The 26,140-nt window shown below is 42.0% G+C and overlaps 1 protein-coding gene across 4 annotated transcripts; it reads right to left on the reverse strand.

Moving 5' to 3' along the window:
- Positions 1–69: 69 nt before the first annotated feature.
- On the reverse strand, positions 70–26,136 carry strip2 (striatin interacting protein 2). Of its 4 annotated transcripts, XM_046379477.1 has the most exons (23): positions 25,832–26,136; positions 21,595–21,664; positions 20,080–20,154; positions 17,984–18,118; positions 17,571–17,691; positions 15,978–16,046; positions 15,207–15,313; positions 14,870–14,997; positions 14,503–14,691; positions 13,873–13,923; positions 10,209–10,441; positions 9,131–9,196; positions 8,980–9,043; positions 8,646–8,717; positions 8,336–8,410; positions 8,034–8,131; positions 7,323–7,449; positions 6,177–6,277; positions 5,624–5,690; positions 5,395–5,499; positions 4,183–4,387; positions 3,442–3,578; positions 3,129–3,254 (listed from the first exon to the last, which is right to left on the reverse strand). In XM_046379477.1, exons 1-22 carry the CDS (start codon positions 25,940–25,942, stop codon positions 3,454–3,456), a joined length of 2,394 nt encoding a protein of 797 aa, XP_046235433.1. In that variant the 5' UTR covers positions 25,943–26,136; the 3' UTR covers positions 3,129–3,254; positions 3,442–3,453. The 4 variants fall into 4 exon arrangements, with proteins under 4 accessions (XP_046235432.1, XP_046235430.1, XP_046235431.1 ...); XM_046379476.1 differs by lacking the exon at positions 3,442–3,578 and having other exon boundaries at positions 70–3,254; positions 25,922–26,135; XM_046379474.1 differs by lacking the exon at positions 3,442–3,578 and having other exon boundaries at positions 70–3,254; positions 25,832–26,135.
- Between the last annotated feature and the right edge of the window lie 4 nt (positions 26,137–26,140).

Here is a 26,140-nt window from a genome sequence, read left to right on the forward strand (position 1 = left end):
CAGTTTTCCATCATCGGTAATCCTGCGTGACTCCCTGAGTTGATGAATAATTACTTCACAAACAATTGCAACTGTTCAACATTGTTTAATAAGCGACTCTGATATTGTAATTTGTCATTCTATTGAATAATGCCTCTATGGATGTGTAATTGCACATACCCCTGAACAACTTCAGTATTGAGTATTTATCTAGACTACACAGATATGGAAATGTGTGTAACAAAAACACGTATATACTGCAGTAACATCCATACAATACTAAACAGTTGTGATAAAACACTGTACCAGATACAAGGAAACGGCTATTTTCATTGATTGTACAGCTTTCAGGTATAAAATAACATGTCTGTATTGCAAACGTTCAGCTGTGAATGAAAAACCTTGAATAGGACCATGAAGGCAACATCAAGGAAATAAAAATAGAAAATGGCACTCAACTTTGGCACAAGGTACAAAAAAACTACATATGAACTTGAACTGTAAATGACATATTATAAACTCACCGTTGAGTTACTGTGTTTAGTGAAAATGTACAGCCTATGCAGTAAGTGTTTCGTGCTTCACGTGTTCTTTTAATACAAGAATGTGAGCTAGATGATGGCAAGGAAGCTTTTAAAATCTTTGCAATATATTATCTCCATAAACCTGAGAATCTATAAAATATACAATACGTATATATATATATATATTTAAAGATTTCACCTTCCTGAAGAAGAAGAGGACATCCCTTGTAACGCAGGACACCGTGACTTTCGGAGAAAAAAGTACACTTCTAATTGTGCTAGAAACATCATCAGACAAAAGAAAAACAGCCATTCCAAATACCATATTTAAACATGAACAGGTCCTCGAAACAAAACAGTGGTCATGCACATTTGTAAAGAGACGGACAACTGCCAAAAGTTATTCTATACAGAGATAATACATGACTGCTCTCGACCACTTCAGGCAAGCAGATAACAATCTGAACCGAGCAAGAATAATATGACATTTATGACACGCTTTTTGTTTTCTGTGCTTCAGTTTTAGACATTCTCAGGAAACACCTCAGAGCTCTCAACTCAGGAGTTTAGGTAGTTAGATCTGAAGAAGGAACGAATAAGGTAGAGCGAAGACGAACTAGAAAAACAGCACCATTTTTGCGACCGCTGTGTTCTTCCAAGCAAGGGTGGCAAAGTGCTCACCAAGGCCACAACCAAGGAGCTCAGTGGTTTACATATTGTGCTGTTTGTCAGGTAGATAAAGGGGGGAATCAGCAGGTTGAAGCATGGGGAAACAGAGTTCTTGCTATTCTGAACATTGCTAAATGTCAATTAGCCATGAATGGTTCCATACAAAAGCTGGTGGGGCAGTTAACAGAGACGTAACTTTGCCAAAATGACCATTTAGTTTTCACTCTTTTCTCTTTTCTTGCTATCTTTGGGTCCATAATCTAGTTCTATTATATAATACTTATATAACATAAATCTCACCTTTATGCCTATTTCAACTATTCTAGTCCGGCATATTCTTCACGTCATTGTGGTGCGCCAAAGCAATGGGCTCATTACTGCCCCCTGAAGCCAGAAAAAAAAAAAATCAATAGTTGCTGTTTTTTCTCCTGTTGTCCACAAGGGGAAGCGATGAGCCCATTTCACACTTGAAAACAATCAAACTTCAACAGGGGACAAAAACGTGTGATTTTATGGGTTTTCAAAGAGTATTTTAGGCCTTAAAAGAGAAAAGAGTTCATGTAAACCTTAACTGGTTGTTTTGGTAACTGCAGGTCCCGTTGACCACCTCGCCTCCTTTACCGAGGAGCACACAGAAGCTTCCCTGAGCTTATCTATGGAACCGTAACAGGTTTTAAGTTTGATATGTGTACAAGAACAAATCCTGGATGACATCGCTGATTTACAGATTTAGGTCTGTGATTTAGGAACTTGAAATTCGAAAGACACCGAGGTTTCTAAAATACCCAGAACAGCGAGAATTCTGTACAAGGTGAATGTGCTACTTATCTGTACCTCTAAATGAGGACAAATAGGATACAGTTTCTTCCAGAGGGTTCTTAATATTTCTCACTCCAAAGCATCTCCATTTGCCCGTTTTTATTTACTGTTTTCATTCTTTCTGCACGTTCATACTTTTTATGCCCACAAGCAAACCCATACACTTACAGCTGGTATATTTCTTTCTTTCTTTCTTTTTGGTGACATTATTATGTGAGCTCACTACGCTATTATCGTAAACAGCTTCCCATTTCTTCATCCGTACTATCAAAAATGACCCTGTGATTTGCTTCAAAAATTCCTCTTTTTTTAACCTAGAAAATACATAAGAAAAACTTTCAAATCCATCATCGACAAACTACAACCTGGCACCTACAGCAGGCTTTGTGTTAAAATTTAAAAAATACAAACCGATCAGAAATCATTTACATCATTCAAAAAGCATGAACCACAAACACTGATACAAATAAATAAAAAAAATGTCACCAAGGAGTCAAAACAGCACTGACATTTTAAAAAGGGGGAACAGTATAAACTGAAAAGTGGTGAAGATATTTTTGGGGTGTAACACGAGGGGGGAGGGGAGGCAGTATAACTGGCTGAAACAGTCTCCCGCTACAGCGGTTTCTTTTTAACTGCTACCTCTGCTCTTGCCTGTCACATCCATGTGTGGTCACAGTAGTTGTAGGCACATGTTAGCATCAAGTGTGTGTGCGTGCGTGTGTGTGTGTGTGGCATGTATTTGTGGCTCCATTTTACCCTTCATCTTCCACCTTCTCCCTTCACCGGATACTCTGGGTGGTGGCTTCTCCATCTCCAGCTTCTTTCTCTGCACCCTCCCCCCACTCCTGCATCACTGATGTGCAGTGTGACTCCCTGTTCCTGTCTCCTCAACCTCCATTTTTGCATTTTTTGTTTTAGGCTGCAAATTTTAGGCTAAAATCACTCTCCGACAGGCTCATATATGACCTCTTCAGCCACCCCCACTCCAGCTCTCTTCCTCTACATCCAATCACGGATTCTGCAGCAGCCCCTCCCACTGGATGGGCTGGGAGAAGACCTCTCTCTCCAGCCACATCTCGTAGCTGTAGTGGAAGTCCTCGGGCAGCTCCACGCGCTGGCCCAGCACACTCTGCAGGCAGTTGTCCACGGGTGTGAATTCCCCGTTCTTGTTCTTGTCATAGCGGCGGCTGTTGAACTTCTCAATGCTCTCCCGCAGGGCGCACTCCTCCGCCTGAAAGTCCCAGGGCCGCGCGTCAATGTCTGGGACAAGAGGAAAGCGGGGAGGGGGGCTGTTCAATCAGTCTTCCCACACCATTCTTTTAACGGTTATTTACATGTTCACGCATTGACATTTCGACTCGTATTTATTATCTTTATTCTGACTGACCACACAAAACACAACACAACTGTGCCTGTATTGATTATTGATCTTCGCCTCCATTCCTACCATTTCTCCACCTTATTCTCCCCTTCTATCAATCTTTCTAACATCCATGGTGTTGCTCTCCCGCAAGGGACTGTGACCCTGAATCGTCCCCTTTCCGCTGTTGCTATGGCAACGCAATCCAGACTGTTTGCTGGTGGCTGTTGGTGCGTTGCATTTCACACACACACACACACACACAGTTATCATACATCCCATGATACACACACACATATACACATCTACTGTTTACTACACAATTAGCATTCATCAGCCTGAAATGTCATGTTGGGTAAGCGTGTCCTTTATACTGCAGTGTCTGGCTTATTAATCAGTTCTTTGTGAGGGCAGAGGAGGCCTGCTGGGACTAATTATCTCCGTGACCATTTCATTTATGAAGATCTGAGAGGTCAGACTGAGTTGCGGGGCCAGATTATCCTCAAATCTAATCTTTGACATTCATTTTTTTATTAAAGCTGCACTGGCTAATTTTACAGTGATATAATACTCCTGTTTTTATCACCGTAAATCATGAATTGGGGCCGTAACAAAGAAGTGCATCCTATCTGAGCTAAGTGAGATGCTGCAGAAAAAAAAAGATTGGTTATTAGACGATAACAATACTACACATTTCCCTCCCTCTTTGTTTTGCTACTTTTGTTTTTCATTCCTGTTTATTGCTCATGAGACTTACTCCCTAATCAAACATGTAACTTGTAATAAACAGTTGAACACTTCACAAATCTGGTTGTGCAGACTGCTTACCATTTCCGTAGGCCCAGTCATCATTGAGCCTGTGGCGGACCTTCTGGTAGATGGCTGACATGGTCTTCATGTTGCTCTTCCTCCACTGGCGGCCAAGGTACTTGGTCTGGATCTTAAGCAGCTTGAGAACATATAGTTGCATCATAGCCTGCTTCACCTTCAGAGCTCTCTTCAGGATGGGTGCAGATTTGAACACCACCAGCATCTGAAAAGGGGAATGAAAAATCATGTTGTGGCGTACCAGAGGCATACTGCAGACAGAATTACCCTCCATGGTGAGTTTGAAACCTCAACAGGTGCCCTAAAACGTATCCGCCCTGACTCTAAGAGACAAAATACTGACCTGGATCTGGATTTCTGTATAAAAGCTCTATTAGACATTTGCTCTTCATATGGCCTTTATTGATATGTATTCATGTTGTATATGAACTGTTTTTTTCTGGAATAAACCAATGAAAATGTACACGGGATGGCTGTTCTGTGCTGTTGGACGTGTGACAATCCATAACTGCCCTGCTGAGCTCCTGGGTGTGTACTCAGATACACAGATGGCAGATCCAATCATGCATCCACTTTACCAAGACATTCAGTCCTAGTATTGGGCACTATAAGCTTGGATTTTTTTAAATATAAATGCAAAATATCCTATTTTTTTTCTTGAGGCAAACTAGCAGTCTCTCTGACAAGTTAGAGTGCTTCAACCACGGCATACTCTGGCTATCTTTTTCATTACTGTTCATGGAGGCACCATGAAGAGCCAGTTGTATTATTTTACTTTACCAACATACCCCAGCACAACATGTCACGGAGCACCTTATTTTTAGAAGTCTGACTTTAATTTGAACTCATTGTTGATGGACTAATATTGCATTTCTAAATTCTTTTTTCAATCCTCTTTTTATTGCCCATTGAATAATGAATTAGTTTGTACTTTTAGTCTGTTTATTTATAGATTAACAAATTCTTTTGTAAAACAAAAAAATGCATGTTTTTATTGTGCAATTTGTTATAAATTAATGAAAATCTTTATTGAAGTTTTCATGAAACTTGTGGTCATTCACAGATTTGGATCATTTGGAATAGACACAATTATGTCACCACGTTGCCAGACTCTTGTTCAAAAAACACAAGATTTCAGGAACTTGATGAAATGATGAATTGGATACATTAGAATGGCTCAGTCCACCCTAAGGCTGCAGTGGTATCACTCACCATTGTCCTGGAGTGTTTCCACTTGGTCAGCTTGTTTAATATTCTCAGCAGATTGATACAAGAAAACAGGTTTCTCCAACAGAACTGGTTGCTGTCACCCGCTTCCTGAGAAAAACAAACACATACAGAACACACAAAGGTCATAATGACACCACGACGGTTACTTTAGTAGCTGACCTTCATCCAGTGAACATCAATCAGATGTCACGCTGACAGTGTTTTCACTCACCAGGCTCTCAGCTGACAGCTCAGGCATCTCGTGGACCACACAGTGAGGAAAGTCCAGCACGCAAATGCTGCAATGAAAATACATTCAGGCAAACAATAACACACAGGAAAAGACTGGCACTCACGCTTTATACAGTCTAGTCTACTTTTGTGGAGTATAACAGCCTGAGCTAAATCAAGGGTGGCCTCTTCCTTTCACCCGCTGAGTAAGATTCCTGTCACCTAATTTGTGGCTTAAAGATTATTTTCTATCCTTTCACACCTGAGTCTTCTGTCTCTGCATTGCTGCTGGGATGCCATCTGTGTCACTTTCCCATAAGACTTGATTACCTGTCTTACCAGCAGGTCCTCGAGGACAACACAGAGCAAATTTTCAATGCAGAGCACTGCAGTAAATAGTCAGAGAAACTGCTGCAAATACTGAAACTGGAGGCCCAATCACACAATTTTCAGTCAGTCCTCACTCTGTTGCACAAAACCAAGCTATACCAGATTTGCTGTGATTTTTTTTCTCTTTTTTTGTGAGCGTATAGAATAAAAGAAAAAGATCCTACCTGTTTTTGGCACTGATGTAGGACATGATGTTCTGATTGAAGAACTTGAGGATGAGTGGGATACAGTTGGCAAACACCAGGTGCTGAGAGACGATCTCGAACTGCAGGGAAAGAGGAGGCGGCAGTGTGGAATAGTTAGAGAGTCTTAGAGTTCTTCTTTTGTAGTCCGAAAATGCTTCCAAGATGAGATAAGGAGCATTTCTGATAATTTATTATGATGATGAAACCATGGGAGAGAAGATGGGAAAAAAATCCATATCTCAAGAGAGAAGAGAAGAGAGAAAAAAAATAAGCCCATAGCCGATAATCCTGTATCATTGATGAGTGTTTCCTGTGTGGGGAAAAGGTCAAAAACCGGGGGATTTTTATTCTCATGCAGCAGCTGTCTAAATCCATCACCTTGTCCAAGAAGCTTAAGATTACAAACAGAAGCAATTCAGCTGCTGAACTTCTCATGAGCTCATATTTCAGTACATTATTGACTGTGATTATTTATAATATACTACATTTTGCCCTGTTTGCTGCACGGAATGAGTCCCTCATGAAGGATTTATCTAATAAATGTATTTTTAAATGCAAATAGTTCTTTGTGTGGTTGTCAAATAATGTAAATGCCCAAGCAATATGCTTTCCTACTGCAGCTGCTTATGGGTCTGCATGTAATCAGCTGTTGTGGCAGCAGAGGGCGCTATCACTATAACTCTACGGAGCAGCCAACTAAAAGAGTATGCAGGAATGTCCCATGTTAGCAACAAAAAATGTCCCTGTGTCAATGAAACGTCCAAATGGGAATATAAATGAAGATATAAGCACTTCAAAAGGAAACAAAGAGGACACTTAGACCAGATGCTCTCTTTCCATATGTTCTCTGTCTTCACTGAGAGGAATAAAGCTACTGACAGTGTATAAGGTGATGCACAAGGCTGTGAGGTGTGAGTGGGGAGTGGGGCTGGAGGTCTAAAGGTGGGGGTAGAGAGGAGGATGAAAGGAGGAAAGAAATGGCATGCATAATCAGGTGGAGGGTGCTGGGGAGGCGCATGGATACTAGTGTACGTGTGTGCTGGGGGAAGGCGAGATGGAGGAAGAGGGGAATAATATAAGAGGAGAGAAACATGGTAATGTGAGGTGTGTGTGTGTTTCTGTAACCTGATAAACATGGTTGAGTTTGAAGTGTTTGAGGAGCAGCAACAACAAAGCTGAGATGGCCTTGACGATGATTTCCTTGTGACGGTTCACATCAATTCCCAGCTTCATGCTCTGAAGGACCGTGATACTGGAGGACACGCGCGCACACACACACACACACACACAGACACACACACACACACATATGCACACAGTAAGTCCTTCAGGTCTCTAATAATATTCCAGCTTTGTCTCAGTAAAAGAAAAATATAATCATTAACAGACAAACTGTTGAAAACAGATTCTGATTAATCTCTCGATGATGAGGTTTTTCCATTTGGACGTGGCGTACTAAAGAGCGTGCAGTGTCAAACCAAGCTGAAAATTGCAGATTCGAGCCATGAAAATGTCAGAAAGTGTTGTGAAAGTCTGCAGTTGGACGGTTCTTATTCTGTTTTTTAACAGGAGACGTGTCAGCTCTGGTTGAGTGTCAGCCAGTCTAAAACTAGGCCATGCTACAGACAAAAACAGCCCAGAATAAGTATATTTTCAACAGTATTCCATCTACTCAAAAGTGAAAGTATACTTTTGTTGCTGATAAAAAGAAAAAAAAGGAAGTCATGTGAAAATGTGCAGTTTTGCTCCTTAGAGGACTTATTTTTCACTCTATATCCCTTTATTAAGAGATCACTGAAGAGAAAATAAATTGTCTGGTGTGGTCTCTATACTTACGGCATCTCCTCAGGCAGCACATCAGCTAAGATGTTAATGGAGTCAGTTTTGGCTTTGGAGGTTGGAGCTGCGGCCAGCAGCAGCTTCAGGAGGGCAATCTGACACAAGTAACAACAAAATATTAAGTCTAAGGCCCTTTGTGACATCTGAATGTCCTTGTTTGACAGATAAAATATACTTTAGGAGGCCATATATTGCTGCTACACATGCCTGATGGTGATTGTGTGTTCACATAATTGTTTGGCTACAAAACACAAAAAATGGTTGAATCCAGGTTCAAAGGTACATTATGAGCCACTCACCACATACTGCGAGAGGTTAGGAAGCATACCCAGGTACAGCATCTCTGCTGGTGTCTCCTCCACCTCCTCCTCGCCCTGCACAACACAGCACACATATGCATATACTGTGCGTATTCGCTCTCACACACCATGAACACAGCCTTGCTTGTAGCTTGATTAAATATTCACCACATTAAATATTCAGCTTCTTTTGTTTTTGCATGGCTTTAAATAATTAAAAAAAAAAAAAGATTTACAAGGCTGTCACATTATAATGTCATGATGAGGGAAGATTGTATGAGTGTAAAAACGCCATGGTGACATTACTGACCAGAGTCAGAGGACACTGTTGCAGTTCCTCTTCCCTTTTGATCTGGACCTCAGCGATAGACACATATTTGTGCTGCAGAACAGAAAAAAATATGACATAAAATAAAAGGGATGTTAAAAGCACTGATGACTGACACCCAGAGGGGGATTCCTGTGTTTAACCACACAACTCGGTTTGTTTAAACATGACGAATGGATTTTTAAGCAGGATGTCAGTGTCAGCAAGGGAGTATTGATTTAGGAAAAATCTAGCGATAATGAGGGAGCAAAGGAGGAAAAAGAAGGAAGACATTTGCAAATGTCAATCTGAGTATTAGTGACATTTCCCCACTCACCTGTTTAAGAGTCTTGACACTCTCGTGGATGGGTCTGGGCAATCCCACCAGGGTCTCTATGTCACTACAAAACAATAAGCATCATTACCCCAAACTGATAGAGGAAAATGTTCACGTGGTATTTTTTTTTTGTCTCAGATGAAATACCTACTTCCCCAGAGTAAAACCGATGAACTTGTTTCTACTGGTCTCAAGGAAGTGCTCGATGTCCTTCTCCCTGTACATACACAGACAGGCTGCAGTCAGATTTTGGATTCATTTGAGAACACCTGCTGCCACAATCCTGCATACGAACAAGCAACTAAAAAGCCCAATTTTTCAGGGCAGCGCTCACGTGTGTGCGCACACACCCACACAAACAAGCACAAGAGCACAGCACACTGCATTGGCTTTTTCAAATCTCATCAGTCACGCTGCTGCTCTCTGTGTGTGAGGGTTTCCGAGCCTCCTACTGATCACTACTTAATCATCCCATTATGTTGCGGCACTGATCCAAAGACCCAGAAATGGAAATAAACATACCTAATGGTGAGATTCGCTAAAGGATAGACAGAAAAGAGGTTTTCTCATCATGAATACATGATAAATGCAGTTCTGTGATACATTTGTGTCCTCTCAGATGCATTTTTCATATCCCCAGAGCAGAGGCAGCACTCTGAGACGACACACATGCTACTGTCTGGGATGTACAGATGGAGAGCATATTGCTAGATGATAGTGAGGAGAGAAAACTGAGAGATTTTTCTAAGTTTGTATTTTATCTCATCAAATGATGGCACAGAATCAGGGTGGGAAACTGACATCAGCTGCCAGGCAAAGGGTGTTAAGTCCTGGCTATGGGTGGGAAGTTTTCTTTTCTCTAATGGTCAAAAAGGCAGGTTGCCAACCATCATTTGGAGGTTTAATTCTGCGAGATAACAGCTATGTGCTTTTAAACAAATAAAAACAGAGCAGGAGCCATTTATAGAAGCTAAAGTATGAAGTAGCAGCATTATTTTTTCAAAGAAAGGTCTCGCTTAAACTGTTTTAACACAACTTTGTGTGCACAATGAGTGTTTAAGATTATGTGTGGATATAATGAGTGTAATTTATCCTCACGTCAGGCAGAATCCAAACTGTAAGAGGGCACTTCAAAGCTGTAAAAGCTCCGCAAACGTTTCAGCAGCACTTTATAGTGTGAGAGTGATCATTTCAGTTAGTTAAAACAAGAAATGGAAACTGCAACTCACCTGACTTTAGGGGCCCAGGGGAGGCCCTTAGGGAAGTTGACCCTTTCTGTGGCTGGTCTGAGGGGAGGTGGTGGAGGCGGCGGCTGGATGATGACATCACGGTCCAAGGGGTCCACCTCGCCCTCGATGCCGCTGTCTGTGTCCTCTGGGTCCTCCTCCTCGTCCCGGGCATCATCATTCTTGAAGGGATCCCGTTCGTTGTATGTGTCCAGGCTGTCCTGCTTGACCAGTGGCTGGGAGGAAGAGAGAGGACGGGGTCAACTGCACTGCGAGGACTTAAGTCAAGAGTCACATGACCCACAACCAGAATAATCAAAAATGGTTCAAATCCACCACATAAATGTTACCTGCTAGCGTTTATATTACCTTTAAAACCCCTTAACAAACAAACCCATGCTGTTCATTGTTCAAGCCTATTTTACTTTAAATTCTAGTGGAATTCCCTAAACACAAAGTTTTGGAAAACATACATGAAATGATGCACATTAAGATATTTCTTAAGTTTCTTAAGTCTTAAGTTTAAATAATTTATTCACTCTTCAAGAGTTGGGACAAGCTGAAACAGAATATGTACCACGTGATACTGACAAATAATAATACAACTTAAAGCCTAAATATGGTGAAACAAAAGTGGAAAACTCTGTGATGGGGTTTAAACTTCACTTTCCTGATGCTGATACAGTTTCCTACCTGAAAATTTCAGGTCTCTTATATTTTTCCATTTATTTTGAAATGTATTATGCTGTTTCTCTGTTGCACATCACGCAGCCATAACATTCAAACTGCGGCTATAGTCTGAAGGGAACAGATAAGGCGACTCTGTTGCAGACAAAGCACTGGACAAAGCTGCTGACAGAGCTATTTCTGATATAGCATGTATTTGCCACATTGAAAAACATATTGTGAAAACAAACAATAACAAAAGTCAAAGTTTAACATGAAACATTAAGCTTCCCAGTGTGAACGTACACTGGTACACACTGGCATTTTTTACTTGGGAAATATGCTTATTGTATTTCTTGCAGGGAGTGCGATGAAACAATCAATACCAGTCTCTGTATAATTTTACACTAAATATGAAGCTATAGCCAGTAGACGGTTAGCTTAGCTCAGCATAAAAACTGGAAACTAAAAAAGAACTAGCATGGGGCTGTGTAAAGATAAAGATCCACCTACGACTTCCTGTGGGCTGGTGACCTCTTGAAGTGACTGCTTTTTTGTCTGGCTCTTACTGCGTCAAGCCCAGAAATATACACAAGTTCTTATTTTTACGCTGAAATCATATATATATACATACATATAATAAACAGATTAAACAAATAAGATATAGCTTGTTAATCAAAGAGCTTTACAGCTGCTTGTGAGTAGATTTATTGTAGCTTTGAACAGAGATAGGTAGCCCTTTCTCTGTTTCCAATTTTTATGCAACTTGGCGAAGCTAACCATGTCCTGGCTTTAACCTCATAGTTCCATTTGAACTGGGAAGTCAGAACATCTGAGTTCCCAGAGTGAAATTTCAACTGCAATGCCCCCTGAAGTCGAGCTTCTTTCACATAACGTCGAAGGAACCTCAAAATCCAAGATGGCTGCAATCATTCTCAGCTCTGACTTCCGACTTCTGAGGCAAATGGAACGCAGCATTAACATACGAGAATGAGAGCTGTTTGGGACATTTTCTCAAAGTGGCAGGAAAAGGACGGCTTTCCACAGCAAGTGCAAGCAACATTTCTGAACTTACCACACATCTGCACTTCAAAAGCTACAGGAAAAATGCAAGCAAGGTCCAACAAGGCTAAGACTTTAAAATTGAGCTCGTATAAAAACAAACCCGTTTCAGCTCAAACACGAAACACGCATTCACACACATACACATATCTCATTTCAAACAGTTTCTCCAATGAATGACCGTGGCAGTAGTGCAAGCATCAGGCATGAGTCAGCGTTCTGGACATTAGTTCAGCTAGTGCAGTCGATGTATGGCGCGCCAGTGGTAATACTAACACTGGACTAAGTGAGGATTATAGTGAGTGTATGGTAGGTGGGAAGGAGGGAGGGAGGAAGAGGTGAAACTGTGTTGTGAGTCATTCTCTATGGAGAAGCCATTCACTGCTATGTGGGAGGTAAAGCTAGTGTTTTTCTATCAGGGTTAGGGGACAACTGCTTTCAATGACATCCATTTAAGAGAGAGATCAACTGAAAATCAAACACCTACAGAGGAGATAATATGTTCATGACGATCTCAATTCACCTCCTCAATGAATGCATTTTAATGACATTGACCCCTAGTCCAGAGTCTACAGTGCAAGGTGATTTCTGAGGCCAAACCTGGCAGCAATGTGATGGGAACTACAGGGGGAGATGCTACTATGTCTGAGGTGACTGTCTTAATGGGACAGTGGATAGTGACTGCTCCAGCACCAATGAAAACAGCCAGCAAGTCAGCCCTGTCTCTCAAACCCCGCCCCCATGTCCTGAGCAGGTGACAGTGGAGCAGGAGGAGGAGGAGAGAGGAGGAACAGGACAGAGAGGTACAGTATGAAGTATGAAGTGTTGTGGAGGAAAGGAAATTTGCAGGAGAGAAAGAAAGATGACAAGTAGAAGGATAAAAACAAAAAATGACAAGATACATAAGGAGGGAAAGGAACAAGTGGAAAATGTGTGAAGAATGAAGGGCATAATTAGGATGGAAATAAGATTTTTTGAGGGAAATGAAGGAAACACCTTAGGCATGCATGTATGTAAATAAAAACAAAAAGCATAAAAGGATGATAAATATTAGGAGACACCAAAGAAAAGATGAACAAAACTAAAAGAAAAAAACATGCAGGTGGCGATGATTAAATTAAAGGAATAGTTCAACATTTTAGGAAGTGCGGTTAATCACTGGCCTCTCAAGAGAGTTAAGAGAGATAAGTTAAGAGAGAGAGATCAATACCAATCCAGCCTGGTCTCTCCATGTGGTGTATGAATCACATCTTTGGTCTTTGTCTTTGGTTATTTTGCATGTTATCACACGCTTTTTTGTGTGCCATTTAACATCGTCCGCATTAAGCTTTAAAGCTATAACGAAGTCAGAACTTAGATCGACATGTAACTGCCTGAAAAACCAGAAGATTTGTTTTACCTTTGGACAGAGCCAAGCCAGCTGTTTCGCCCTGTTTTCAGTTTTTGAGCTAAGCTATGCTAACAAGCTGCTTGCTGCAGTCTCGTAGATAGCATACAGTATAGACAAGAAAGTAGTACGTATCCGCGCAAAACTAAAAAACTAAAGCGCAAAAACTAAAAGAGTGTCCAAATTGTCAAGTTATTCCTTTAAGCACTGAAAATGAGGCAGAGAGCGGGACTGCACCGAAAACACTTAACCACAAAAACCACTTTGAGCATTAAATTTGATCCTTCCATAGAAAAACATTAGAGATTTTGTCCAATAGTGTCTAGACAACATGTTTCACATAGTGTAATTCAACTTCCTTCTGTGTACTGCTTTCTCAGTTTTGGTGCATCCCAATATGATAGGTTAAATGACAGAAGGAGAAAATATAAGATGAAAAGGAGAGAGAGAGAGAGAGAGGAAAGAAGTGGAAGTAGGAGAGGAGTGCTAGAAGTCCAGCTCAATGCAGAGAGAAAATGCATTAGGAAAAAGAGGGAATTTGTGGGTAAAGACCTGCTTCTTGGTAAAGGGACTGTCTCCTTCCAAGCTATCAACAAAGGCACTCTGTGGGAACACAAGGAAGAGGGGGCAATGAGAAACCAGAGGGCAATTAGAGAGAGAGCCTGTCCAGTCAAAGCTCTACTAAAAACAATGGGCTTGGAATTCTCAAAGCCATCCCAGCGCCAATATCATTCTCTGGCATCGCTGACTTACGACAGAGAACCAGTGATGTTGGCACTGAAGAACTTTTGGGAAAACCTGACCCAGCAAAGAGTTAGAGGATGAGTTACAGAAAAACTTCTATTGGATCACTGTACTACAAACAGGTGAAGTTGTTCAACAATAAATAGGCAAATAATGGAAAAATTAGTGTGATGTAGAATGTGTACTGTAGGGTTAAAAAGTACCAAACACACCTTTTCCCTCATCGCTACTGAGATATATTGTTTTTAGCTAAATTTAGTTTTCAGCGGCTGCGTTCATGTCCCCTCGTTTAAACATGTTGAAGTCAAATGAGTGCGTGTATTTGAAGAGAAGCACTTGTGTGCGAGCAATCAAACAGGGAGTTCAATTCAATATGTGCCTGTAAAGCAGTACGTATTTCATCAACGTGTGTGGAGGTTGGGGGAGGGCGGTCGGTACCCTGCGACTGCGGCGGCCTCTCTTCTGCTGCTGCTGTTGTTCAATGAGCTCCATGGCAGAGGCCGGAGGCGAGGCCGCTCTCATGGCTCTGACCACCTTGATGCTGTCCTCCGGCAGCGGGGGCAGGTTCAGGCGCTCCCGGCCCCTCACCTTCATCTCCTGGAGCTCCTCAAACCCCCCCAAGGTGAACTGGAAGATAAAGTGTGTAGACAGAAACACAGTGATTCACAGGCTATGGGCAAAAACCTACAAAACTCTCATTATGGACCTCTATGTAAATAACAAACAGGAACATGCTAACGAATGCACACACAGTTGCAGAAATAGATTCATGTGCATTATGTTTGAGTGATTATAATGTACTGACAAGTATTGTTTTCCAGAGCAGCAGTAGTACTTTCTTCATGGGAAAGTGTGGGGCATTCATGCTGCAGAACTTGGTCACCATGGTGAAGAGGAGCAGGGCGAAGGGCTCTCCGTTGTACAGAGGTGAACCTGAGGAGGTCAAACGTCAAAGACAACGTTTCTGGATTGGATGGATGGATATTTGAAAGTACCTGTTAAGGTGTACATGTGCTTTGGAGAAATTAAATGATAGCCATAAAGCAGTGATTTGTTTATATCTGGGTTACAAAAGTTAGGAAAGGAAAGACATTTAAAAAATGTATGAGCATTTCAGGAAACACACACACACACACACACACCAAGCTCATTCTTGAAGGCCTCTCTGGCTGCTCTCCACTCAGGTCTGTCGTCCTCTGTTTGAACTCTGATGGTCTCCACCATCAGGTACATGATGCTCAGCAGCACTCTGCGAGGAAAAGAAACACACTCAGCTTGAACGTCTATGTGTGTGTGTGACAGGCATTTAACTGGTACCAAAAACAATAATAATGGGCCTAAAAGGTCTGCAAGTACAATAATATGATGGAGGAAACGATGAGTAACAATGAAAGGCAAGTGCGAGAGGCAGAGGAGGATTTTATGCACTCTGCTTGTGAGTAGAGACAAGTGAGGAAATGACTTCTGTGCTCTTCCAGGATTATTGCTCATCCATTCATAACCACCTCATGTAAGTCAGGCTGGGTTTTGTGCATTAAATGTTTTGTTCACTCAGCAAAGCCTTACAATTTGTTTAAAATGACTATAATGGTTTTCAATTTTGGAGCAGCAATTAGGTACAAATCTACTCCTCTAGCCTGTAATTATTTATAAGTGTTCAACTGGGGAAGACTGAGCTCTGTGTATGTGTGTACATAGGAGTGTGTGTGTTTGTGCAGTGGGCTGCTCAAAGATCAATGCCATTAAACGAAAGCAGAGATTGAAAATGAATGTGAGGGGAAGGGACAAATAGTATAATTAAATTTGGCAGATCTGCCATGTGCACATAAATACGTGTGCTTGTGGCCAGACGACAGAAAGGTTAGCAGGAAAAATACTGAGTTTTACTGAAAAAGAGTGTGGCTGTGGCTCACCTGAGCTCCGTGCTGTCTGCAAGAGAGATGGCAGGCTTCCTCACTGCACTGCTGCATGCCTGGTTGTTGCTGCAGACACACACAAGTAAAAAACACAATCATTTTAGTGGTTTATTTGAAAAAGAGGAAATAATCTGTGCATACAATCAAACATAACATGGCTCAGCATATAAAAAATCCAAATGATAAAAAGTGGTGACGACTTCTTTGCATAACCAGCCATGAACACCACGTGTGTGTGTTTGCATGATTGGCTTGCTTACACTGCTTTGCCATGCAGCATGGTGACAGGCCAAACTGTGCCACGATGCCTCAGAGCAGCTTATGAAACAACAAAGAAGCACTGGATCCCAAATGAGGCCGAGACCAGCAGCAACAAAGATGACTTTAAGGAGCCGCTGCCGCACTGTGTCCTCATCAGAGGGTTTGAAGCGAGCATCACGGACAGTGTGTTTCCTCTATTTCTCCCTCTCAGAGGTTTTCTATCCCTAAAAACCTCCTCTTGCATGAGTGAATGCCTCCGACCGTAAGGCAGAGATAAAGGATTTGCAAAGGAACAAGTGGCCGTGCTGAGAGACTGGAGGCCTCATTTATGAAATAATTATCAGCCTTTGTAATCCAAGATAACAGCAAATAGCATTAAAGAACTGCGGAAGTGCCAGTAGGTTTTAACATTTTCTAACACTGCAAATATATGACCAAGTGCGTTGTGTAAAGTCTGGAAATAAAAACCAGTGACAGCTCTCCCTCCTTAACCATAATGCAGGCCATGTTCACCTCAGCGAAACTTAAACGTAACCTTAACTTAAAGAGGCGGTCACACAGGCAGTCAGACTGAACAAAATAGAATAGACAGAATAGATAAACACATGACTAGATAAATTAACAATGTGTTTTATAACCTCCACATCAAACACAAGGCCCTCAATTTCTCTGCCACACAAATGACTTCTCCTCATGATTCGCTGCAAAGATCCACCGATCAGCAGGCTCATTTCTGTGTATCAGCATTGATGAGGTAATCTGCATTGAACGCTTATGGTTCGGTGTGGATGTGTAGCAGGCAGGATATGAGACTGAACCACGTGTGGACAAGGCGTGTGCAAGGTTTTATAATCCCAGCCCCCAGAACTCCAAACCTTCTGAGATAATTTTGATCTTGTAAGCGAAAAAGGAATGTCGACTCTCTCAGCAATTCAATGTATGATTTTTCAGTGACATGACAACCATCAGGCCATACAGCTATGAAACTTCCAGATTTCAAAGATAAACATTTCCTTTATCTGAGAAACGCAGGCCCCTCCTTTCCTGTCTTGCTACAGGCCTTCACCAAAGGGGGAAACAGATCTTAAAAAGATAAGAGCTGTTCTGCACCTCTCTGAAGGGACGACTGCCCTGTCCATTTCTCTGGCTTTGCTTGTCCTTCATGTCCCTTTACACCCTACTGTAAACAGGAGCAGCAGCAAGACTGTAACCTCATCACGCAAATTCAACGTGAAAGTGCGTATCAACGTTGGTATCAAATGTGAGGTCGTTTTGATTTGACTAAAGAAAAGTTTTTAATCCCCAGCATATTGAGTGAATCCTACTCACTCTATCTCCATGCTAAGCAGCTCCAGCAGTGCTGTGAAGATGCCCATGTCGTATAGCAGAAAGACATTGTGTCTGGACCAGTGAAGCACATCCACCTCAGTGACACACTCATCAAACACTCCTGGGGAAAAGGTGTGAAGGAAAACTGTTCACAAAAAGCATCTTTTCAGCTTGTTTTCTGTACTATATTTCATGTTCTAATTTGTTTGCACTGTGTCTGCAGAGATTTACAGTTTACATCATACATTGTACTACACAATACATGGAATGTGTCCAATTCTTTGTACTAGTATTAATATAACCCAAATTAAGTGAATAAAATGAAAGATGGCCTGTTAAGTCAGTTGTCACATTGCTACAGCTTGCTAGGCAAGACAAAATGTCTGCTGTGAAAATGGACTGGATTTACGCACCTTGAGCCAGGTAGAGGATCGCTCTGGCCACCTTAAGCCTCTTGTCTCTGTCCGTCACCTCCAACGCATCCAGCAGTCTCATCACATACGCCCTCTGCTCCTCCACCGTCAGCTCGATCCACCTCCTGCTTCGAGCTGCAGGAAAGACATCATCTAACAGTTATGAAGTCAGTGAAATGTCTGAGCAATGCAATGCTAAATAAATCTATATTTTTCAATTTTATGTTCAGATCCACTGCTCTCTCTGCTCTGGAGATATGAAGCACATAGAGCATTAATTAGTCAGTGATGTCGTAAAGAGAACTAGAACTAGAAGTACATACAGTTGACAAAAAAGCAAGATTAACATTAGCACAAATTGAGTCTTGCCTGAAGTAGATCTCTACTACCAAAAAATACAGTATTAAAACGAAATGCACCTCTTCTTTGGCAAAGATTCAAGCCTTTTCTTCCCCCCAGCGTAAGTATTCTATTCTTAGACTCTCCACTTGATTATGCTGACAGTAAACGCATTAAGAGGCGTAACATCATCATGATCAGCACAGCTCAGATCTTCTTCGAGGCTACTTAAGATACTTGCACTGTCTACTCAAGTCAGGAAAACAAAACATGTCTTCTACTATAAGCACTGCATCCAACTTTCTTTTCTTAAGCGAAGAGCTTCAATTAGATACCTAGCTATAATCACAGTGATTAGGGTTGGAAATGTATGGGTAATAGTGGATAACAGTGATGAACATACTGTCAGTGTCCCTGACAAACACACACACACACCCATCCCATCCCCTGACAACTAACTTACAGTACTGAGCACACACAAATACACACACTAGCAGAAAGACAGTGATGCAAAGAGGCAGCTCTGTCCTCTGTCTCCGTAAAACAGCAGCCAGAAAGGCTCCCATCACGCTATTCATTACCACTCAGCTTGAAAAGGAGGTGACAGATGAAGAGGACAAAGCTCGTCCTGCTGTTATTGTCTATTATGTGCTCCATAGTCACTTGAGACCTTTGTGGCTCCTTGCAACCAAATGCACTCAGTTTTTATATTTTTTTTGGAATATTTTACTTATAAATACTCAGACAAAAGTATGTGATCATTTCTGCCCAAGACAAGACAGTGTAATTACAAATATCAGGTTTAGAAACGTTGTATTTACGTGTGATGTCTTGTCAGTCTGACAATAACTCATGTTGGAAAAGCTGCTTTGTTCTTGGTAATATTAATCACATGGTTAGGATGGGCCCTCCCATCTGTATCTGTGGGGATATTCATTCTTTGAACAGCTTAAAAGAGCAGAGCTTTGATGTGCCTGGTCACCCTCGCCTCACACAGGTCGGCTTTAAAAAAAAAAACCCACAGCAGCACACACACACACACACACACAACGCTGGCTGTTTCACTTCAGCGGTGAGACGACCGAGCTTAACTGAGTTTTAACACATCACTTTTACAGCTTCTTTGTGTGATGTTGAGAAGAGTGAGCTTTCACCATCATTGTCAAATTTGCAAAATAATTTTGTTATCACGGGAATACAAGTTGACTTTTGTCAGAGGAAGGAAACATGTAAATCCAAATGATATGTCATATTCAAATTATCACAGACTGTTATTGCAAGATCGAACAGCTTTTATTTAGCTTCTGTGCGTATTGTATTGTATTTTATTTTATTTATCGTGTGTGCTGTGCTGTGAAGATGTGGTCATCAACCACTGAGGCGGAGCCAACATGAACCTGCTCGGGCACAAAAAGGACTCTTGTTCTGGCAGAAGGAGCCATCAAGGTCTCCGTGGCAAACAGCAGCAGCTCCACTCTACCGCCTGTAGACTTCTTTGTGTTTGAAGTGTCACAGCAAAGCAGAATCTGAACAGAGTGTGACTCTTTGTAAGGCCATTTTGTCTCTCAGACACACTGGAGACAGCTCAGTTTTTATCTTCCCATGAGCCACTGATGCTGAAGAGAACAACACAGCTGGTATCCTACAGGTCATCTAAACACATTAAGGCATGTGCCACAACCATTTAACACACCTCGTAATCTCTCTCTCTCTCTCACACACACACACACACACACACACACACACACACACAGTACCATGGCTCCTGAAGTCCTCCTCAAAGTAGTCTCTGTTAAGGGCAAACTCTGGCTCCTCTGTGTAACTGTAGAGCTCTGCAGACAGAATAAAGTGCAATGCTTAATAATTATGTCACTTTGTCCCTTCGCTTCATATTTACTTGATTGACTGTATAAACCATTGCAAACAGGCAGCAGGTTAGAGTATAGAGAACACAGTGGTTCCCATAGAAGTGGCGATCTGTTTGATGCAGTCACATTGCCGTGCCTCTCCTCCTGTTCTGAGAGCCGTCATTCCTCGACCCCGAGGAGCTGTCGACGGAAAGACACTGAGACTGCCTGTCTGTTAGTGTGTGTGTTTGCCAATGTGACTAACAACCTTGGCAAATCAACTGCCTCTTGCCATCTACCAGGGGAACAATCACTTTGATTTTTAATCAATGTTCTCATTCAACTTTTGTCTCTGCACATCGCTTTCCCTCTCCAACACCAACGTTTTGGAAAGGGGGGGAATCTAAATTACATCTTTGAAATAAACTATTGCACTAAAAGTACAATCAGAAAAATCAATCAGCATTGTTGAATTCTGTTCTTCTGTGCTTCGTCATTTATCCATAAACTGAGCTCCAGGTCACACATGAGCTGTTACCAGATACTCAGATGCTGGAACAATCTGGCACTTTTGAATGTATAATCACAGTGTTTATGATTACTCATAACATTAGTCACACAATGTGTCCTGTGTCTGGAAAACATGTCAGGACCAGAAGATTTTCTTCTGTGTCCTCAGCAGTGTGTCGGCTTATTGTCTTGTTTTTATGGATAACACTGTAACATGAAACAGCTGAAGGAAACCTGAGGAATGCAGATGCAGAATTGTTTTTTTTAAATCAAAAGCACATTGTGGTCTGTATGCTAAGTAGAAACAGAGGTATTACTGTAGGAATTCTGTGGGTGAAGTCTTCTGTCGCACGTAACGTAATTTTGGCTGTAAGTTTGACTCGGTTTGACGTGAAAAGAGAAATGGATAAAAGCTGAACCAAAAGTACAAAAATGACAGATTAGAGCAAGCAACCAGGCCAGATGTGTGTGCATAGGTACAGTTTGTGCTAAAACAAAACAAGGACTCTTCAGTCATGATAGCTTCTTAGGTTACATTGGATTTCCAGATATTTGGTCACAAAATAAAGCTGTTTTAAAAATTTGTGACCTGATGGTGGGTGCTAGAGAAAAAGTCAGGGGATCATCAAAGTCATAAAAAGTCCACGGCAATCGGGCCATTAGTTGCAGAGATACCTCAGCCTGGGCCAAAGTGGTGGGCTGACCAATGGACTGATACACTAGCATGCTGCACGGCTGAAAGATTGCATCCACCCATCAATTTAGTAAACAATATACAGCAGACATGGTAGCACAATCACCAAAAAGGTAAGAGAGACGCAAATGGTACACAAGCTTTTGTTATCAGGGATGTAAAGGTTCATTTTCTTATCATTTTAAAGAAAAGTAATGAGCTCAGTGGCTCGTCAGTCTTACCTGAAAGCTCAGCAGTCAGCGTGTCTGTGTCTCCGTACTCAAACTCCAGGTTGGGAGACTCCATGGAGTTCTGAGAACAAAAAGAACAAAACGCATATGAGCGTATACTGTATGATGTGACACCAACACTAATCGCAGATGTCCTGACGCCCACATGCAAACAGATACACAAACAAACTGTGGGCTAATCGCATTTTTGCAACACCTACCACTACTCTGTACTTCATTTACCGTCATACGTACACGCTTCAACTGATCACCCACACACACTCATACACTCCTCAGGCTCCTTCACAGTTTTACCACATCATGTGTATTTTAGAGTTTTGACTGGCTGCTTAAAGCACCATTGATTAATCCTCTTATCCAGAGCCACTCATTATATATTACAGATGCTCTTCATGGGCACAGACAGCTACTGCTTCAGTCAGACTAGACTGAAGGGTTAGAGGGTGCTCTCCCTAACAAAACAGCAACAAACTGCAGTGAGGAAGAGGTGAGGAAAGAGAGAGGGCGCAGGGGTCAACACGGCCCCTGCCTCACAGCAGATTAGCTGCTGTATCCAGCAAACGGTCTCTCCTGGCTCACCCTGTGCTTAGCACGTGCACATGACACAGACTGCACACACATTAAATCCCACTCAAAAGCTTAATGAAATCGAAAATGCAATCTTCCATGTCCAAAAATCAGCATTTTTTTCACAGAAAAAAAAGGACAGGCTTCGCTTTTAGCTTGATAATAATATCTAATGAATTTCAATGGGTTTCCAATCACTGAAAAGTATGTAATTCATATACACATGCAAACACAAATGTAGTTCCAGAAAGGCAAACATGCTCACACAAAGGCTCAGAGTGTCAATGAAACAAACCCTTCACTCCAAAATAGAGAATGTATGTATGTACAGTACATACATACTGTATGATCACAATTTCACTACATCTACACAGACTTTAAGCTTGGAAAAAAGACTTGATGATGGTCTGGGAACCCTATAGTTTTCATTTACTGCTCAGACGAATAGTTAGTGGTTAATATATCATAAGAACATACACTGCCATAAACTGAAACCTGGTCATGATCACCACACAGGATGAACGGATGCCTGGTAGAAGTATGAATTAGTCTGGAGACTGAAATATTCTTGCTGTTTAGGGATAGCAGTGTCAGTCCAGATCAGATCCTCCACTCTGGATGAATTTCTGGATTTGTGGCCCTCAGAAGATGAATCTCCTTGATTTTGTCGTTGCCTGACTTTTACTCAACCATCACTATGAAGCTGACATTTGTGGTTAGAAGTTAAAATGTTTTGCCAACGACCGGATGAATTGCCGTGCGATTCGTTACCTTTTCATCTTGCGCCATCATCAGTTCACTTCAAATTTCAGCTTGTCCATCCGCCACGAGATGTGAAAAACTAATGACATTCCCTTCAGCCTCAGCTGTACTTTGTGCTTAGGGATAATTAACAAACACAGGCATGCTGACACACCAAATGAAGATGCTGAAAATGGTTAACATTACCCACTAAACATTGTCATGTTAGCATTGTCACTGCGAGCATGCTGACATTAGCTGAAAGCACTGCAGACAAGCTGACTTTCTGTTAGACAGCACAGAATGAATATGGCCTTACAACAGTGATAATCAGACCTTGAAAGTCTAACATGTAACAGCTAAACAGAGTGGTAAAAGGTTCAAGCACTAACACGCAGTATCATGAACCTGTAAGTTCAAAAGCAGAAAAGCAAATATCCTGGTGACCGAAACATTCTTGTTTCTGTCTTCGAGGATGTGAACTGATGAAATTTCTCTAAAGGTGGAGATTAAAGATTCATTTTAAGTTAAGGAGAATCAAAGAAAAAGCCTCCTGGCAGATCTGGAAGTCTCCACGCTTCGAGTGTTGGATGTGTTTAACCCTGTGAAAACGGCCCCAGGGCCAGGACTGTAAATAAGGATGTGCTCTGAGTCAGCTATCCTGGTTAAACAACACGTAACTGTCTCCTATAAATACCTGCTGCAACCAAGTCAGCATGAACTCAAATACACAGGATGTCAGCCGGCCAGTTTGTTTGTGACACCGAACCAAAGCAATGAGATTTGATGTCACTACTAATCTTGTAAACCCAGGAAATGAGAAACACTTGGGAGCACAGATGATTCAACAGAATTACCCATAATTCTTCGCTTTCATCAAGTGAACTGGTTGTGCCGTCCTACAAGCAAGTATCACGATGCCACACTATATAGACAATAGTATCCAGACACACCTCTTTATGGGGCTGTTCTTCAGGGGTTTGGTTAGGCTGTGCTTCTAACTTTGTGGCAACAGTTTGGAGAAGGCTCTTTTCTATTCCAGCATGACTGTATCCCAGTGCACAATGCAAAGTCCCTAAAGACATGGTTGGATGATTTTTGTGTGGAAGAACCTGACTGGCCCACACTGAGTCCACTGACCTCAACCCTACTATCTTTGGGATAAACAAAAATTGTGAGCCAGGCCTTTTGGTCCAACATCAAATGCTGTACTGCATGAATGGGCAAAAACACTCCAAAATCTTAAATTAACTGATTAATCAAAAAAGCAGCCACATCCACCATCCATCTATAGCACTGACATGCAGGGACTCCTTCCAAATCCAGCTGAGATCTTCCTTTAGTTTCCTTGAGCAACGACACTGACAACTCTGAGTGTTTTCTCTCTGATTCTACATCCATCTCTCTCTCCTTATTTTCTCACCCAGTCTCCCCTACCTTCTCTCCCTCAAGTCTCCCCTCTCTGCCGGGCAGCTGATAACGAAAGGCGTCCTTGCTCCAAACCGGCACAGCGTCTGTGCTCCCACACTCTGCACCACATCGGTGTGCAAACACTGGGCACAATGTCAAGGCAGGCCACCCCCGCTCCTATCAGCATATGCCACATAGACAAGAGATGGCTGCTCTACAAAGCACAATGACGGACAATTTACATACATGAATGAATCAGATTCGAGGGTAAGTTCACAGTCAGACCAGCTCTAGTGCAGTAGCCATCAACATCAACACATGGCTCTGATGTTAAGTGCTTTCAACGTCTTTGTCTTTCAACACCCCATCCCCAAACCATTAACCATCATCGTCCCAGAATCCAACGGCTGTGAGATGAACATGCTCTAATTCCCTCAAAACCACTTAACGTGCTCATATAAAAACACACATACGTCAAGGATACTATTGACTGGATTTTAGCCCGGAGGACAGCTTTGACCCCTTAACTTTGTATCTGGAGCTGCACAACCCAGGAATGGCAACCCATCTTCTTCTAGTTTTTTCATGAGGTGATGAATTATAGCTGAAGTAGAAAAGCTGGGCAGACTTATTGGTTAAACTGGATCTGTGGGTATGTCTCAGGCTCTTCGATTGGATAAGAGAAAATTGATCAATTGAGCATTTTTTCCAAAGCGACATCTTGATGCCGCTTGTTTTGAGTGACCAACCCAAAGATATTACAATGATAAAAAACAGAGAAAAGTAGCAAATCCTCACACTGGAGTGTTTGGCACTTTTGCTTGAAAATGACTCATTAATAGCAATACCTCACACATTAATTCAACTAGAGCTGACTGATAATAACTTAATTGTTATTATCACTTGTGTGTGTGTTACCAGAGTAAAGTCTTAAAGCGGAAACTTTACACTTAACACATTTACGATATCTTTGTGTGATACTTTAAGCTCCAGACCTTTGCTACAAGATAAATTACTTTAAACATTATAGACTGCCAAACAATAAGCCAGTTAACTGAAGGACACAAGCCATTGACAAGTGCAATGTGGATGAGGATATAATAATTTACTGCATTAACCCAGAACTATCACAAGGTTATACTATTGAGATATGTTTGGTGGTGGTGGTGGTGGTGGTGGTTCTGACAGCAGAAGTCACATTTCACCACCTGCATTCTCCACGTTGAGCACCACTGTAGGATTACTGCTGGGTTATTTATAGGAGCCGGTTGCCAAAATAACACCTCGGTGTCTGCCTGCCTGCCTGCCCGTCTGCATGCAGGCATGCTTTCGAGCCAAGACGGCGACTGACTGCATGGAAAGGACATTCAGCTGCTCCGAAAGCTCCCCAGCAACAACAACACACACACACACACACACACACACACATACACACACAAACACACCTCTACTGCGCTCCTATACTACAAGCCGTAGTAGCCAACTGCAAACAAACACCTCTCTGATTTACCTCCGACTCCTTCTGCTGATCCTTGAACGCATCTTTCCCTTTCGGCCTCTGTTTGTCGCCGTTATCGTTAAGGTTATTAATGATAGGTACCTCCATGTCCTCCGACTGCATCTTTCTTTCTCGGTCGGCTCACTTCCTCCTCCGCGGGTGGTGCATACCGGTCCGGTGGAGAGCTGAGACTGCACCGCACCAGAAGGAGCACCGGCTCCGGAGCCCAAGTTGAAGATCTCCTCCTCCTCCTCCTCCTGCTGCTGCTGCTGCTGCGAACCCCCCTTGACTGTTTGGATCGTTGTCCCAGTGCGCCCCGAG

The sequence above is a fragment of the Scatophagus argus genome, chromosome 22 (genome assembly GCF_020382885.2).
Source record: "Scatophagus argus isolate fScaArg1 chromosome 22, fScaArg1.pri, whole genome shotgun sequence".
NCBI lineage: Eukaryota > Metazoa > Chordata > Actinopteri > Scatophagidae > Scatophagus > Scatophagus argus.

Excerpts from the sequence above, each read along its gene's own strand:
- strip2 (XM_046379474.1), bottom strand. The coding sequence starts at position 25,942 with ATGCAGTCGGAGGACATGGAGGTACCTATCATTAATAACCTTAACGAT. Across the intron at positions 17,692-17,983 it reads GATCCTCTACCTGGCTCAAG|GAGTGTTTGATGAGTGTGTC; the intron begins GTGCGTAAATCC and ends CCTTTTCCCCAG. Across the intron at positions 5,691-6,176 it reads TACATCAGTGCCAAAAACAG|CATTTGCGTGCTGGACTTTC; the intron begins GTAGGATCTTTT and ends TTTTCATTGCAG.